The sequence below is a fragment of the Equus asinus genome, chromosome 14 (assembly GCF_041296235.1).
Source record: "Equus asinus isolate D_3611 breed Donkey chromosome 14, EquAss-T2T_v2, whole genome shotgun sequence".
Taxonomy (NCBI): Eukaryota; Metazoa; Chordata; class Mammalia; order Perissodactyla; family Equidae; genus Equus; species Equus asinus.
Genome location: NC_091803.1, coordinates 39,451,950 through 39,467,440, shown reverse-complemented (window position 1 = coordinate 39,467,440; position 15,491 = coordinate 39,451,950). Strand labels below are relative to the sequence as shown.

General features: G+C 49.2%; 1 protein-coding gene across 10 annotated transcripts in view; it reads left to right on the top strand.

Annotated features, from left to right (window-relative positions):
• The window catches only part of SNX29 (sorting nexin 29), a 577,711-nt gene that overhangs the window by 497,363 nt on the left and 64,857 nt on the right, over positions 1 to 15,491 (top strand). For 6 of the 10 annotated variants that reach the window (XM_044747502.2, XM_070484913.1, XM_070484916.1 and 3 more), the window contains one exon: positions 1,483 to 7,300. The exons of the other annotated variants lie outside the window; for them this stretch is intronic. In XM_044747502.2, the coding sequence (XP_044603437.1) occupies positions 1,483 to 1,612 (130 nt within the window). In that variant the 3' untranslated portion in view covers positions 1,613 to 7,300. Of the gene's footprint in view, positions 1 to 1,482; positions 7,301 to 15,491 lie in introns of those variants that run through there. 10 annotated transcript variants of the gene reach the window in all.

The window sequence follows — 15,491 nt, the reverse complement described above, 5'->3', positions numbered from 1 at the left end:
GTTCTACTTCCTATTCAAGTCTCAGTCTGTGGTAGACAGAATAAGGACCCCCCAAAATGTCCACGGCCTAAGCCCTGGAACCTTTGAAGGTGTCGCCTTCCATGGCAAAGGGGAGTCTGCAGGTGTGAGGAAGTTAAGGATCTCGAAAAAGGGAGATTATCCCAGTGGGCCCAGTGTGGTCACAAGGGTCCTTGTAAGAGAGAGAGATTTGAAGATGCTACATTGCTGGCTTTGAAGATGGAGGAAGGGGCCGCAAGCCAAGGAATGGAGACAGCCTCTCGAAGCTGGGGAAGAGCCTTCCAGAGCAGCCGGCCCTGCTGACACCTTGACTTGAGCCCCAGTGGACGCATTTTGACCCCCAGAACTTCAAGGCAGTCTACTTCTGTTGTACTAAGCCACTAAGGGCGTGGTGATTTGTTCCAGCAGCCATAAGACGAAGGTCACTGCCTCTGCAGTCACAACCACGGTCCAGGCATCTGTGCATGCTCCCTGGGCCCAGAGCACTGGCCCCTCCAGTCCACTCTCCATACGCAGGCAGGGCTCACAAAATGCGGCCAGACCGTGGTCTCCCCGGCTGAGAGCCCTCCAGCGAGCGCCCTTCTCCCAGGCTGCCCCGTGGCCCCAAAGCCCCTCGCGCGCTTCCTCCACTCTTCTAGCCACAGCCTCAGGCTTGATGCCCAGTGAGGCTCTGGCAGCCTTTGCACCCTGAATCTTGAGAATGTCCCATTCCTGAACTCTCTGTGCACTATGACTCTCCATGGGCCCCGGGAGAGTTTGTTTTGCTGTTTTGTCCCTGGTGCCTGGAACACGTGGGTGCATACGAGTGAACATACCCTTCTAGGTTTCGATAAATGGGGGGGGGGGGTCCTACCCTCTCTGCTGTGTCTTCACCAGGCAGTAATGCTCACCGGCGTCGCTGGCTTTCACGGCTCCTGTCATGCGGATGTTCTCTAACCACCGTGAGGAATCCCCCCAGTTAGACGCGCAAGTTGTTTCCTTTCTGGGGCTCTTTCGTACAGCGCTGTGATGGGCATTCTCATGATGAGATGTTGGCATACATCTTGACGGCTCTCTTGGGGTGACTTCCACAGGAAACCCCTATCTTGCATTTGTGCTGCATAGCTCTTATGACCTTAAATGCAATGTTCTCCAAAGTACTTTTCTTTGACTTTAAAATGCGCCCTTGCTGGGAGATCAATGAAAACGGGGGGAAGAAAACCATGACTGGTTTCATAGCCTTATAGTTGGGTCCAGCACTCGTGGCCCCACAAGCTAGCTTGGGCCTACGGCTATGCTCGGGTGCTTTTGAAAGATGGTGGATGTCCCATTTCTCCGTGCTGCACTCACCCGTCAAAGCTGGGCAGTAGCTGTCCCCTCTGAGCCCCCTCCTGGCGTTCTCCCAGCCGGCTCACCTCCCTGCCTGTAGCCCTTTCCATCTGGACCCCCTGACTTAATCAGATTCTCCCCTGCTCTGTCTTGCAGTGACATTACCCCTCCTGGAGAGCCACTGAACAAGAACAGCCGGCCCAAAGTGGCTTCCCGCTTCCCCAAGCTGTCCCGCAGTCACCCCAGGGAGACGCGCAACGTGGAGCCCCAGAGCGGTGACCTCTGACCTCGACAGAATCCCAGACTCAGACCTATGTGCCGTGCCAGCTGCCTCCACCCTGGCCCCTCTGCGTCGGACCTGGCCATGGCAGCTGGCCACTTACACCTTGGAGTGACAACCACATCCACTTGGTGAACCCCGGAGAGCACACCTTCCCTGCCGGTCACATGACACCCTCATTAAACTATCGGTCTGAGAGCGCAAGGTGGCTCCACACTGGACAGACTCAGGCACTGCTCTCCCAGGGTCTGCCTTCGGCAGCCAGGGGTGGGTGCGGGTCAGGCTCAGAGCCCCAGGTGAGATGCACAGCTTCGATGCTCCATTTGGTCAGAAGGGGCCCTCAGAAACCACCTCTTGACTCTTTCCCACATGGGAATTAGAATGACTGTTACCCTCTTTTTTCTTTTTAATGTAATTGCCTGCTACAACCTACAGACATGTGGGTGGGGGTGGGGCTCTCATTCCTTTCCATTTCATTCTCCACCAGTGGTCATTAGACACCCTGCTCATCACCACCGTGGCCAGCAGGAGCTCTGTGGCATCACTCCCCCAGGGAGGCAGTCCAGTGGCCTTCACGTGAAGGAGCCATGTGTAATGCTGAACTGTGGTTCTGGGAGAACCTCCCCTACCTCCCCATGGTTGGCTTCTAGAAGGACAAGTCCATGCAGGAAACCTGAGGTCACCCAGGCCCAAATGCAGCTTGTCAGGCTTGGTGGGACCTCAGCCATCCGGGCCAACCTGGTAACCCGTGTTGGAGAGCCCTGGGCTGTCCAGGAAGTGGTGGCCTTGGCCTCACGAGCCAAGAGCCTCACGGTTGAGAGAAGGACCCGGCTCCGGAGCCACCGCAGAGGCTCTGCAGGCGGTCAGGCTTTCATCCTGGCTCCAGGCCTCATGGAGCCCAGCGTGGCTCTCTGCAAACTCGGACAGCGTCCACTCTGAACAGATCATGATCGTCCCCGAAAGGCCCAGGTTTGCAGTACACCCTCTGCCCGCCGACATGCTCTCATTGGGAGCAGGACCCTGTGCCCCCCAAGATTGACGCCTCCGTTCCTCATCTCCGAGCAGGCCCCAGGGAAGGCAGAAGCAGGATGAAGATAGCCACCCTGGGATCCTGCCCCAGTGCTCTCACGTCAGACCGCCTCGTGGGACCAGAGCCATTCAGCCAGTTTTAACATCCAGAATCATGAAATTGTCTCCCACCCCCCACCCCCAGGCAGAGCCATCCTTAGCTGCTGAGTATAGTTAGGGAGAGTTCGCATTTTCTGGGGGAATCATTAAGAAACTAGACAGGAGGTTGTGAAATAGCCTATGCAAGAATAAGTCTGAGCTGAGGAAGACAGAGATGTCGGGGAGTTTGATGCTCTAAGTGTGCGTGGAAGATGGGCGGTGGAAGTCTACCCGCGTCTCTTCCTGGAACGGTTTCAACTCAGCCTAAAACTTGGTGAGCACTCCCTAGGTAGAGGAAAACTCTGGAAAGCACCACCTGGAACGTGTCTGCTGTGTGTTCCCCTATTGGCCAGAAAAAAACTTATTTGGGGCAATTAAATGAAACTAAGATAATTTACGCACAGCTCTGCACAGACACAGAGGCGGCCTGCAGAGCTGCTGAGAGAACATTCGGCCAGGTGAGCAGAGCCAGCCAGCTGTCCTCCGCAGATGGAAGCAGGGCTGTGTGTGGCCGGGGGCTCTGCTGGCAGCTAGGGGGCTTTAGAGGACCTGAGAGACACTGTGTCGCAGAAGGGCAGCGGGGCCACATGTCCGCTGTGTCTGAATTCCAAGTCCCACAGTGCCGACTGGGCCACCGTGGCTGGCGGCTTTTGACACACAGTCCTCCTCGACTCCATCATCAGGGACCGCCTGAAAGCTCCAGCTGCCCGCGTTCCGCCTCCCCGGTTTGGTTTACTCCACATCAGTCATTTCGAAGGAGGTCTGGGATGCAGCCGACAGACTGCCCAGCACCGTCCGTCCCCAGAGCAGCAGCTGCACCCGAGATGTCTCCTCTTTGTTTATATCAGATGCAGGATGGGACCACCCACCTCCCATGTGCCCCCGGGGTGGGGGGCAAGGGGTCCAATGAGCCAGGCTTTTCTGGCCCCTGACCACATCTGAGGGTGAATCTGGCCTGGCCTTCTCCAACCACCCCACCAGGAAGCTTCCTTGACATTCTGCACGCGGAGTTAAAAAAACAAAGAAAATGGCACCCAGAGCTACAGCAGCCTGATGCTCAGAAAACCAGGAACGCACTCAGCCTGTTTAAAAAGCCGAAACTCTGCCCAATTATTCATGGAAAACTTGTCCTGCTCTCCCCAAATGTGGATTGGAAAGGCACGTTCCTGGGTGCTACATGGGAGCCATCAGGACTGTTGCTGTTTGCACTCCCTTTTTTTGTGATCATGCAGAAACCCTGGAATCATCTTCAGAATGAAAAGACGACCCCCCTGATGTTAGATACGCTCGTGACATGCACATTACGGCAACTCCTCAAAGCCTTAACTTTGGAATCACGTAGAATGTTCTATAATGATGGAGTCCATCCAGCTGCTTAAAGTACTCCTGCCCTGCTCTCTGGTAGCTGGGGCAGACTTCCTGGAAAAAGAGAACAAAGCGCCCAGGCCCAGGGAGGTCCAGGCTGAGATTTGGTGCACAAAATGTCACCCCCTGAGGATGTGTCATTATCTGCCTTTCCCCTCGGATCTAATTCAGAGGGCTGGCAGTCCTCCTCCCTCCAGCGTCCCCACTCAGGCCCCCATGACCCACCAGAGGCAAAGAACCCTGCGGAGAGACCCTTAGAGTCACTTCTGTCTTCTTTGTTGCCTCCGAAGCTGGCACCTGGGAACGGAAGCACTCCACCTTCAGAGAGAAACCAAGGGGCTGGCTCTCTCTCGAGGGCCTTGCGCCTCCAGGACCACACCCGTACTGGAAGAGGCCATCTCAGGCCACTCAACAGAGGCAGGCTGTCCGCTCACGGCCTGCCGGAGCAAGAACAGGACAGAGCAAGAACAGGACAGAGCATCAGCAGGGTCCCACTCTGCCATCATCTCATTTCTTTCTTCCTTCTTTTCCCCCAGATGAAACCAAACCCAGGAAAACAAGGGCTGGGTAGAGATGCTTTTCCTTTAAAGGGAAAAACGAGAGCTCCCAGGAAGGGCGGTCCAAGGCTGGTGTACGCCTCACCTGGAAGTGGGCCCTCCCAGCCGCTCCTCCTGCAGTCAGCCCGGAGTTCTGGCTCCCGCTCCTGAAAATCCCATTCCTGGGCACACGCCGCGCGCTACCATGAGCAATCACGGAGAGTGGAGAGCGGGGCTGCGGTGAAGACAGCCTTTAACACCCAGTAACCAGGCACGTGCAGGGGCTTCCTGCTTACAAAGGGAGCACCTGATTGAGTCATAAAGGCACACGCCATCTTGTGAGACCTCGCTAGAGGCAGGAACAGAGGAGAGGGAGCTGAGCTAGGGTTTGTGGACAGGTCTGATGACGGCGCTTAGCTCTGCTCCGCGTGCAGAGCTTATTAAGATGAGTTCTTTGATAACCGCTGAAATTCTCCCACGGTGACAGGTTGTATGTTGTCCCTTTAAAAAAGAGAGGCAATCAAAGCGGTTTACAGCCATAGGATTGATAACAGCTATAGCTAACACCAGAGGCAACAGGCCCTGCAGGCCCCATCATTAATCCCCAGGTTTCCGGCCCATTGTCAGGAAAGAGGAATGAAGACCCCCAGCCCAGTTGATCAAAAGCCCCACCACTTATTTCCTAACACGCGGAAGCTGGGCTCTGTGGCAGGGCAAGCCAGTGGCCTCCTTTTTTCTCTTGGTTCTGCACGGTATAATTTGCCCACCTGAGAAGCAGGTCACAGGGTTCCAGGCCTCAGCCCCCACCCCACCTGCTCACTTTCACATGGGGGTACAGCCCAGAGATGTCAGCTGGCACCCTCATGTGGAGACCAGGCCCTGTGCTCTGGGGTCCCAGCAGGCACCCTCCTTCCCAGGCAGCTCCAGAATCCACCCTTCATCCCTCTGCCTGGCCTTTGTCATGCAGTGAGGCACTCCATTCCAGAAGCGTCTTCTTGCCTCAGTGTGTAACTCTTGGAGAAGAACAGGCTGGCTTTTCAGCCTGGAGCTGGGGAGGGTATCCCTGAGGACGACCCTGCCGAGGGCCCCACCTGCCCATGCCTGGGAGCATCAGGCCGAGGGGCACACCTCGTGCTTGAGCTTCAACCCCGAGGCAGCAATGGTCTTGCCTTTCCTGGGTCTTTCCCTCGGGACAGTGCCCACGCTGGACGTCCTCCCCAGCCTGCAGGCCGGGACTCCGTAGGCAGAGGGCGCTTCCAGCAGGCAGGCAGGCATCTGCTTCTGAGCAAGGTCTTTTGCAAAGATCATTTTTCAAAATATTGTGCATTGTTTCATTAAAGCTAACATTAAATATTTGCTGTTCAGATTGGCTTCTGTGCTAATTTCGCACAATTGTAGCGCTGTATATTTTATCTAACATTTCCATGCCAAAAAGTTCATTTTCATGTTTCCGTAACATGTGGTCTTGATTATGTTTCTAAAATAAATCTTCAGCTCCTGGATCAATAGGAATGAGGGTGGAGCACTGAGGATCTCGGTGCTCGGAGCAAACCAGCTGCCTGCTCATGCCACAGGTACCGACATGCACCTCATCTGTTCATCGCGGGGCTTTCTCACCTGCCCGTCAGCCACGAGCAACGCCAGAGATGGGCCTGACCTTGGCAGCTCTAAATTCTGTCAAGGAGCCCTTACTTTTGGCTTTAAATCCTAACCACCACGTTGAGTGGGCTTCCTTACCTACCCAGTTTCTTTAGAGAAGTAAAAAAATAACCTGATTTTTCTAGAAGATCGTTGAGCCTGTAGCATGGATGAGCATCGCACTAGCAGGACATGCTGGATTCATTCGTGTTTTGAGGTCCAGGGGTTCAGCTAATGGCCCATGAACGTTTCCCCATCACAAATGGAAACCCACTAGCCGGCCTGCCCAGACTGCGAGGGGAGAGGCCACGCACCTTTGACGGTTCCTTTCACCATCGGTGTAGACGGTACAGGGGACGCCCTTGCAAAAATCGGGATTGAGGCCGCGGAAAGATACAAAATGGTGGGTTGCACATTTGCAGCCAGAGCTGCCCACCGCTCCAGAATGGCCTGGAGAACAGAGATCATGCATTTCCAGGAGGGAAGGGGGTGGGAGAGCTGATTAGGACTTTTTATTATCTAGGATTTATCCTGGAAGGAATGTCTTTACCTCTGTAGCCTTAGCCTCACAGCCCTGGCGTAGCCACTTGGTAGAACACTTTGCTTAACCCATCAGATAGTGACTTCTGGAGGAGGGGGTCTTGAACAGGAGCCGAGCTGATCCCAGCGCAGAGGCCGTCGGCCTGCCGGTCACCGCGATTAGGTCCCAAGGAGCCGTCTGGCAGGGGTGACAAGGCGACGAGAGTCTACTATCTTATATGACGAGGCCTAGAGTCTGCAGGGTCGCTCTGAAACGAGTAGTATTATCCTAACTACCCTCTTACGTTAAGGTTTACATGATAGGATTTTTAAACAAATGTGTTTAATTTTCTAAAATCTCTTGTATTAAACTTTTCTTTTGGAATAAGCTGTGGTAATTTTGTTACACTCTGGTTGCGATACACCTCTTTACAATGACAAAATAAAAATGGTGACATTTTATAAAGTAGATCCTCAGGTCGTGGTTTCTCTTTCTTTGTCTCAGTTCTTCAGCCGCAGCTGGGGATGGGGTGAACTTTCAATGCTCACGTTATAAAAGCTTCCGGAAAGGTCTTTCGCCATTTCCCCTTATATCCTGGACAAGAGAATTTGATTGGGCCGACATCGATTTTATTTGAATTGAAGTGGAACAAAATCCCATTTTGAGTTGTTAGGCAGATCTGTATAATTTGGAGATGCAGAATCAAAAATCCATACAGAAAAAAACCCCTCATGACAGGCTCCTATTCATTCACTCAAACAGATAGCTATTGAGCACCTACTGTATACCAGGCCTCATGCCAGGAGCTGGGCATGTGGGAGTGAACAAGACAGAAAAAACCCCTGCCATCTTTGACTCACGTTCCAGGTGAGGCAGATGGACAATAAAAAGGTTTTTTTTTTTTTTTTTAAAGTCAGCCATCCAGATACTTAGAGCCTGCAGTAAGTGCCCCAAAGGAGTAAGCAGGGCCCAGAGAGAGAGTAACGGGCTGGGATCCACTGTAAGCAGTGTAGGCAGGGGGGCCTGGCCCTCGCCACTGCTGACCCCGGGGCTGGGTCATGCTGCTCCTGTGGGAGGCTCTGCCCACTAGGGGCCAGGAGAACCCTTTCAGTGGGACAACCAGAAATGACTCCAGACAGGGCCACATGTCCCCAAGTGAGGGGTGGTCTCCGTTGAGAATCAGGCTAGGCCAAGGGGTCCTCTTGGCAGAAGTGACGCTTAAGCTGTGACCTGAAGGAGAAAGAAATGCTACACTGTCATCTCCCCCCGCCCCCCCAAAATTACATTGGTTTAAAAATCCATACCGTATAGCAAAGTACTTTACCTTTTAACCTAAGTATGATGAACTGAGGAGGAGGAAAGGTTCTCAGCATGGCAGAGAGCCCAGGCTGAGGTCCACTCCTACCGTCAGATTCCCAGTAGATTCTGACCTGGGCCCACGGAGGGTGCACCGCAGACCCTGAGCCCAGTGCTGTGGGAGGCCCTGCCGGCTGAAGCAGAGGAAAAAACGAAGCAGCTGGGGTGCTGGCCCGAGCCCCCCCTGCTCCCAGGTAGAGGAGAGGCTGGGGATGGTTTCCATGGTGCGCACAGCCCGGACTGTCTTGGCCACACACTCTGGTCTGTCCCAGTCTCCCCTCCTCACCTCTAATATGTATTGAACAAACTCCCCGATATCCTCACCCTCTTCTCGGCGAGGTCTCTCGGCTTCCCGGCCATCGCACTGCTATCTCCCAAGGACTGTGTTCCCTTGAGCTTCTCCAAGTAGAGGCTGTCTTTCCTCTGCCCTACTCCTTCAATCCAATATTCCTCCTAATTCTCCATTTCCCTATTTCAAACCACTTTGCCTCCTTGAAAACATCAATTCCTTTGAAGCTCATGCCATCTACCTCGAACAACCTTCCTAGGCTTGGCCCCATCCACTGACCTCTGAGCTGCCTCTCCTCACTCGTGGTGATCAGCACCCCGCTCACCAGCCTCCTCCCACCCCACTCGGGCTGACTCCCCATGTCTCGCTTCTCCCTCCCCAGAGGCTTTTCCTCTCTGCCCCTCGCGCCCCTTCTAGGCTAGTGCAGAAGCAGCAGCAGGCATGCCACCTGTGGGATCCTGACTGCAGATTTCCCGCTCTGATCACGCTGTCCTCGCAGCCCATTGTTCTAGTGTCCCCACTGCAACAACTCTTCAAATTCTTCAAGACTTGCAAGCTGCCATCTGTAAAGACCCTGTCCTCCTCACATATTCTTGCCAAGCCCCCCCTTTCCCAGCATTGGTTCCATGAGCCACGGCGACCATCGCTCCCTTCCAGACATCCTTGACCCTCTCGCTCCTCTTTCTTACTTGCTTGGCAAAAACCCAGGCCTAGTGAAGCCCAACTAAGAAACTACTGTAAAAGCTAGTATTATTGTAACTTTGGTTTGTAACTCCACATTTTGTTTTCTACATAATTGAAGAGACTAATGCATTGAAAAGAATTATTAGTTTTTGTTTGGGGGCACACAATGTATAAAGATATAATTTTGTAACATCAACAGCTGAGAGGAGTGGGGTCATAGCTGTGAAGGGGCAGGGTTTGGGGATGTTACTGAAGTTAAGCTGCTGTAAAGTCAAATCAGAGTGTTATATAACTTTGGGTGCTCAATGTAACCCCCACAGTAACCACAAAAAAAAATAGGTATAGAATATACACAAAAGGAAATGAGAAAGGAATGTAAACATTTCACTATGAAAAAAAATCAGCTAAACACAAAAGACGACAGGAATGCAGGAAATGAGGTTAAGCAGAAGAGCTCTAAGGCATATAGAAAACAAAGAGCAAATGACAAAAGTCCCTCCTTATCAGTAATTACTTTAAATGTAAATGGATTAAACTCTCCAGTCAAGACAGAGATTGATAGAATGGATAAAAAACACATGACCCAAATATATTCTCTCCACAGGAGACTCATTTTAGGTCCAAAGACACGAATAGATTGAAGGTGAAAGCACGGAAAAAGACATTCCAGGCCAACAGTAACCTAGAGAGAGCAGGAGTGGCTATACCAATATCAGACAGGTTCGACTTTAGATCTAAAAAGGTTACAAGAGACATAGACATTATATGTTAATAAAAGATTCAATACAACAAGAAGACGTAGCAATTATAAATATTTACGCACCTAACACTAGACCGTCAAAACATAGGAAGCAAAAACTGACCAAATTGAAAGGAGGAAGAGACAATTCTGCATTATCTGATGACTTCAATACCCCACCGTCAGTAATTGATGGAGCCACCAGACGAAGAAAAGTAAGGGAACAGAGGACTCGAACGACACAGTAAACCCACTAGATCTAACAGACACACACAGAACACCCCACCCCACAGTGGCATAAACACGCTTCTTGAGGGAACTGGGACATTCCCCAGCATAGATCATTTGTTGGGCCACAAGTTAAGTCTCAACAGGTTTTAAAAGAGATGTCATACAAAGTGTCTTCTCCAACCACAATAGGATGAAGTTAGAAATCAATAACAGAAGGAAAACTGGAAAATTCACAAACTGTTATGGAAATTAAACAACGCACTCAACCAACCAATGGATGAAAGAAGAAATCACAAGGGAAATTAGAACATACTTTAAGACAAATGAAAATGGAAACACAGCATACCAATACTTAATAGGATGAGCAAAAGCAGGGCTAAGGGGGAAATTTATAGCTATAGATGCTTATGTTAAAAAACTCAAAGATCTAAAATCAACAACCTAGACTTATACCTTAAGGAACTAGAAAAAGAAGAAGAAACTAAACCCTAAGTTAGCAGAAGGTAAAAATAATAAAAGTTAAAGCAGAGAGAAACAAAATAGAGAATAGAAAAATGATAGAAAAAATTAAGGAAGCCAAAGTTGGTTCTTTTAAAAGATTAACAAAATTTAACAAACCTTTAGTGAGACAGACTAAGAGAAAAGACTCAAATTACTAAAATCAGAAATGAAAATGGGGATGTTACTGATTCTACAGAAATAAAAAGGATTAGGAGAGTGCTGTGAACAATTGTATGCCAACAAATTGGATAACCTACATGAAGTGGACAAATTCCTAGAAACACAAAGCCTACAAACTGAATGAATCAAAGAAATAGAAAATCCGAACAGACCTAGTAAGGGGAATGAATCAGTACTCAAAAATCTCCCAGCAAAGGAAAGACCTGGACCTGATGGCTTCACTGGTGAATTCTGTTGAACATTTAAAGAACTAATACTGGGGCCCGCCAGTGAAGTTTAAGTTAAACTTAACCCAGTTAAGTTTGCATGGTCCACTTCGGTGGCCCTGGGTTTCGCTAGTTCAGATCCCGGGCAGGGACCTAGCACTGCTCATCAAGCCATGCTGAGGCGGCGTCCCACACAGCACAACCAGAAGGACCTACAACTAGAATATACAACTATGTGCTGAGGGCTTTGGGGAGAAGAAGAAAAATGGAAGATTGGCAACAGATGTTAGCTCAGGGCCAATCTTAAAAAAAAAAGAACTAATACCAATTCTCAAACTTTTCCAGAAAATTGAAGAGGAGGGAACACTTCCTAATTCATTCTATGAGGCCAGCATTGCCCTAATACAAAGCCAGACAACGACACTGCAAGAAAAGAACTCTACAGACCAATATCTCTTATGAACATTGATGCACATTTCCTCAACAAATTACTAGCAGACAATTCAGCAGCATATTAAAAGGCTTATATACCATGACCAAGTGGCATTTATTCCTGAAATGTAAGGATGGTTCAACATATAAAAATTGAGCAATGTAATATACCACATCAACAGAATGAAGGGGAAAAAAAAACATTTGAACACCTTAGAAGATGCAGAAAAACCATTTGACAAAATTTAATACCCTTTCATGATAAAAAACACTCAACAAACTAGGAAAAAAGGAAACAACCTCCCTATAATAAAAGCCATATATGAAACATCCACAGCAAACATCATATATACTCACTGGTGAAAGACTGAAAGTGTTTCCTCTACGATTAGGAACAAGACAAGGATGCCCACACATCTGCCACTTCTATTCAACATAGGACTGGAAGTCCTAGCTAGAGCAATTAAGTCAAGAAAAAGAAAGAAAAGGCATCCAATTGTAAAGGAAGAAGTCAAATTATCTCTGTTCACGTGATAGGAACTTACATGTGTAAAACCCTAAAGATTCCACAAGAAACCTGTTAGAGATAATATAAGGATTTCAGATAAGTAGCAGGATACCAACTCCACACACAAAAGTCAGTTGCATTTCTATACACTAACAATGAACAATCTGAAAGGGAAATTATGAAATCAATTCCACTTACAAAAGCATCAAAAAGAGTAAAATGCTTAGGAATTAACTTCACCAAAGAGGTGAAAGACTTTTACAATGAAAGCTACAAAACATTGCTGAGAGTAATAGATGTCAATACTACCTGAAGCAACGTACCAATTCAATGCAATCCTTATCAAAATCCCAATGACCTTTTTTGTAGAATTAGAAAAAGGCATCCTGAAATTCATATGGAATCTCAAGGGAACCTGAATAGCTAAAATAATCTTGAAAATAAGAACAAAGCTGGAGGACTCACCCTTCCTGGTTTCAAAACTTACTATAAAGCTACAGTCCTCAAAGCGGTGTGGTACTGGCATAAAGACAGACATACAGACAAACGGAACAGAATGGAGGACCTGGAAATAAACCCTCACAGTTATGGTCAAATGATTTTTGACAAGGGTTCCAAGACTATTCAGTGGGGAAATGATGTGTTTTCAACAAATGGTGTGGGAAAACTAAATATGCGAGAGTGAGTTGGACCCTTACCTTACACCATCTACAAAAATCAAAGACCTAAATGTAAGACCTAAAACTATAAAACTCTTCGAAGAAAACAGGGCAAAACCTTCGCGACATTGAATTTGGCAGTGATTTCTTGGATATGACACCAAAGGCACAGGCAACAAAAGCAAAAATAGACAAATTGGACTTAAGTAAAAAATTCTATACATCAAGACAGTATCAACAGAGCAAAAAAGTAACCCACAGAATGGGTGAAAATATTTGCAGATCATATATCTGATGAGGGTAAAATTCAGAAAATATAGAGAACACCTAAAACCCAACAACAAAAAACCCAACATCTCTCTTCGACCATGGGCAAAGGACTTGAATAGACTTTTCTCCCATGAAAATATACACGTGGCCAATAAGGACATGAAAAGATGCTCACCATCACTTTTAGGGAGAAGCAAATCAAAGCTACAATGAGATACCACCTCATACCCATTAGGGTAGCTACTATCAAAAAGAACAAAGTATTGATGCGGATGTGGAGAAATTGGAACCCTTGTGCACTCTTGTTGGGACTATAAATTGGTGCTGCCACTATGGTGGTTCCTCAGAAAATGAAACAAAGAATTACCATAGGACCCAGCAATTCCACTTCTGGGAATATACCCAACAGAACTGATGGCAGGGTCTTGAAGAGGTATAAGTACACCCAAGTTCAAAGCAGCAGCATTCGCGATAACTAAAATGTGGAGGCAACCCCAGCACCCACTGACAGATGAAGGGATAAGCCAAATGTGGTGTATGCACACAGTGGATGTCACTCAGCTTTAAAGAGGAAGGAAATTCTGACATATGTTACAGTGTGGACGAACCTTGAGGACACTATGCTAAGTGAAATAAGCCAAATACAGAAAGACAAAGGCTGGACGATTCCACTTTTGAGGTACTTAGAGTAGTCAAATTCATAGAGACAGAAAGTGGAATGGTGGTTTCCAAGGGCTGGGGGAGGGGGAACAAGGAGTTATTAATTGCAAGATGAAAGAGTTACTGGAGATGGATGGAGGTGATGGTTGCACAACAATGTGAATGTATTCAATACCACTGAACCATACACTCAAAAATGGTTAAGATGGTGGGGCTGGCCCGGTGGCGCAGTGGTTAAGTGCGCTCGTTCAGCTTCAGCGGCCTGGGGTTCGCCGGTTCGGATCCCGGGTGCGGACATGGCGCTGCGTGGCAAGCCATGCTGTGGTAGGCGTCCCACATATAAAGTAGAGGAAGATGGGCATGGATGTTAGCTCAGGGCCCGTCTTCCTCAGCAAAAGAGGAGGATTGGCAGATGTTAGCTCAGGGCTAATCTTCCTCAAAAAAAAAAACAAAAACGCTTAAGATGGTAAGTTTTGTTATGTGGATTTTATCACAGTAAAAAAAAATTGAAAATAAAAAAGCAAGGGCTTCAGAACCACAAGGACTTGAGTTCACATCTCGTCTCTGCCACTTACTAGCTGTAGGGCCTTACGCTTGGGCCGCCCCAAAGCCTCTCTCTCACTCATTGAAGGGCCACCTGGACTCTGATCTGCTGGCGGCCGTGACAGACAAGCGAGGCGCCAGGCCCTGTGCGGACTATGCAAAGGTCGCATCACTGCCATCCTTCTCTGAGCCTCTCATCTCTTCAGCAGACACACGTCACGGACGAGTTCAGGCTGCAAAGACCCATCGGGCTAGGCTTGTCCTTTCATGGTTTGGAGGTAGGATCCGGGGAAGGACCCAGTTTGACTCCTCCTCCTGTCTTTCACCAGCTGGGGGAATGTGGACGAGCTCAGAGCATCCCGGAGCCTGAGTTTCCTAGTGGAACATAATTCCCCCTCCCGTGTCCGGCGCTCTGGAGGAACAACGGGCAGTAATGTCCATCGTAGGTCTTCAGAGCATGGCAGTTCCCACCCCACTCCTTCCTCCACGGGACTTCTTAAGCCGCTATGAAGGAGCAGGGTAGGTGGGTTGTCATGGACGCTTGTCCTTGATGATGAAAGTGCTGGGCAGGAAGGGGCCTCATGTCCTCACTTGAGAAGCTGGGATCTGAGGATTCTTTCAAATGTATGTTCATTTAATTGAGGCATTGCCGTGCGTTCTTCTGGGCCTCTGTGCGCCTTGATGAATGATGCTCCAGCCTGGGGCCTGGACTGAGGCAGGCAAGGGCCCACGGACTGTTGTTTCGGGACTCCCAGTGGTGCTAATGACAACGATTATACTCATTTATTGAGCACCTGCTGTATGCCAGGCACTGGGCTAAGCCCCTGCACATGCTTCCTCTCCTGGGAGCCTCACAGCAACTCTAGGAGGAAACTGAGGCCCAGAGAGGTGTTGGAATGTGCCCAAGGCCACACAGCACTGCAAGGCAGACATAAATGGGAGCACACCATGCTGGAGGTGGGGGAGGAGGGCTGCTGTGTCCGGGCCTCACCTTTGCTCCCAACTCTCTGCCCGAGGTATTGTGGAGATGTGGAAATGAACAGCTCAGCGGAGATGTGCCTTTTTGAGAAAAAAAAAAAGAGGAAGAATTTACTTCATTCCACGTTGTTATTCTGCGAACGTCCTCACTTCTACATTATCCATCTGCCCGCCGTGTCTGCCTGTTCTGTTTCCTTTCTCTCGCTCCTTCCTAAGCACGATATCCATCACTCCGTGTTCCTTGTCTTTATGTAATCAGAGTTCTGGGAGAGAACAAAGCGATGAATCCAGTGGAAGTCCTATTTGCACAGGTGTTTGAATTTGTAATCCCCCGGAGTCGCCTGACAAGCTGTCACCCAGGACACTAGCTGGGCCTGTGGTCCAGGGAGGCCACTGTCTGCCTCAGGAACGTCCACGTCCTCC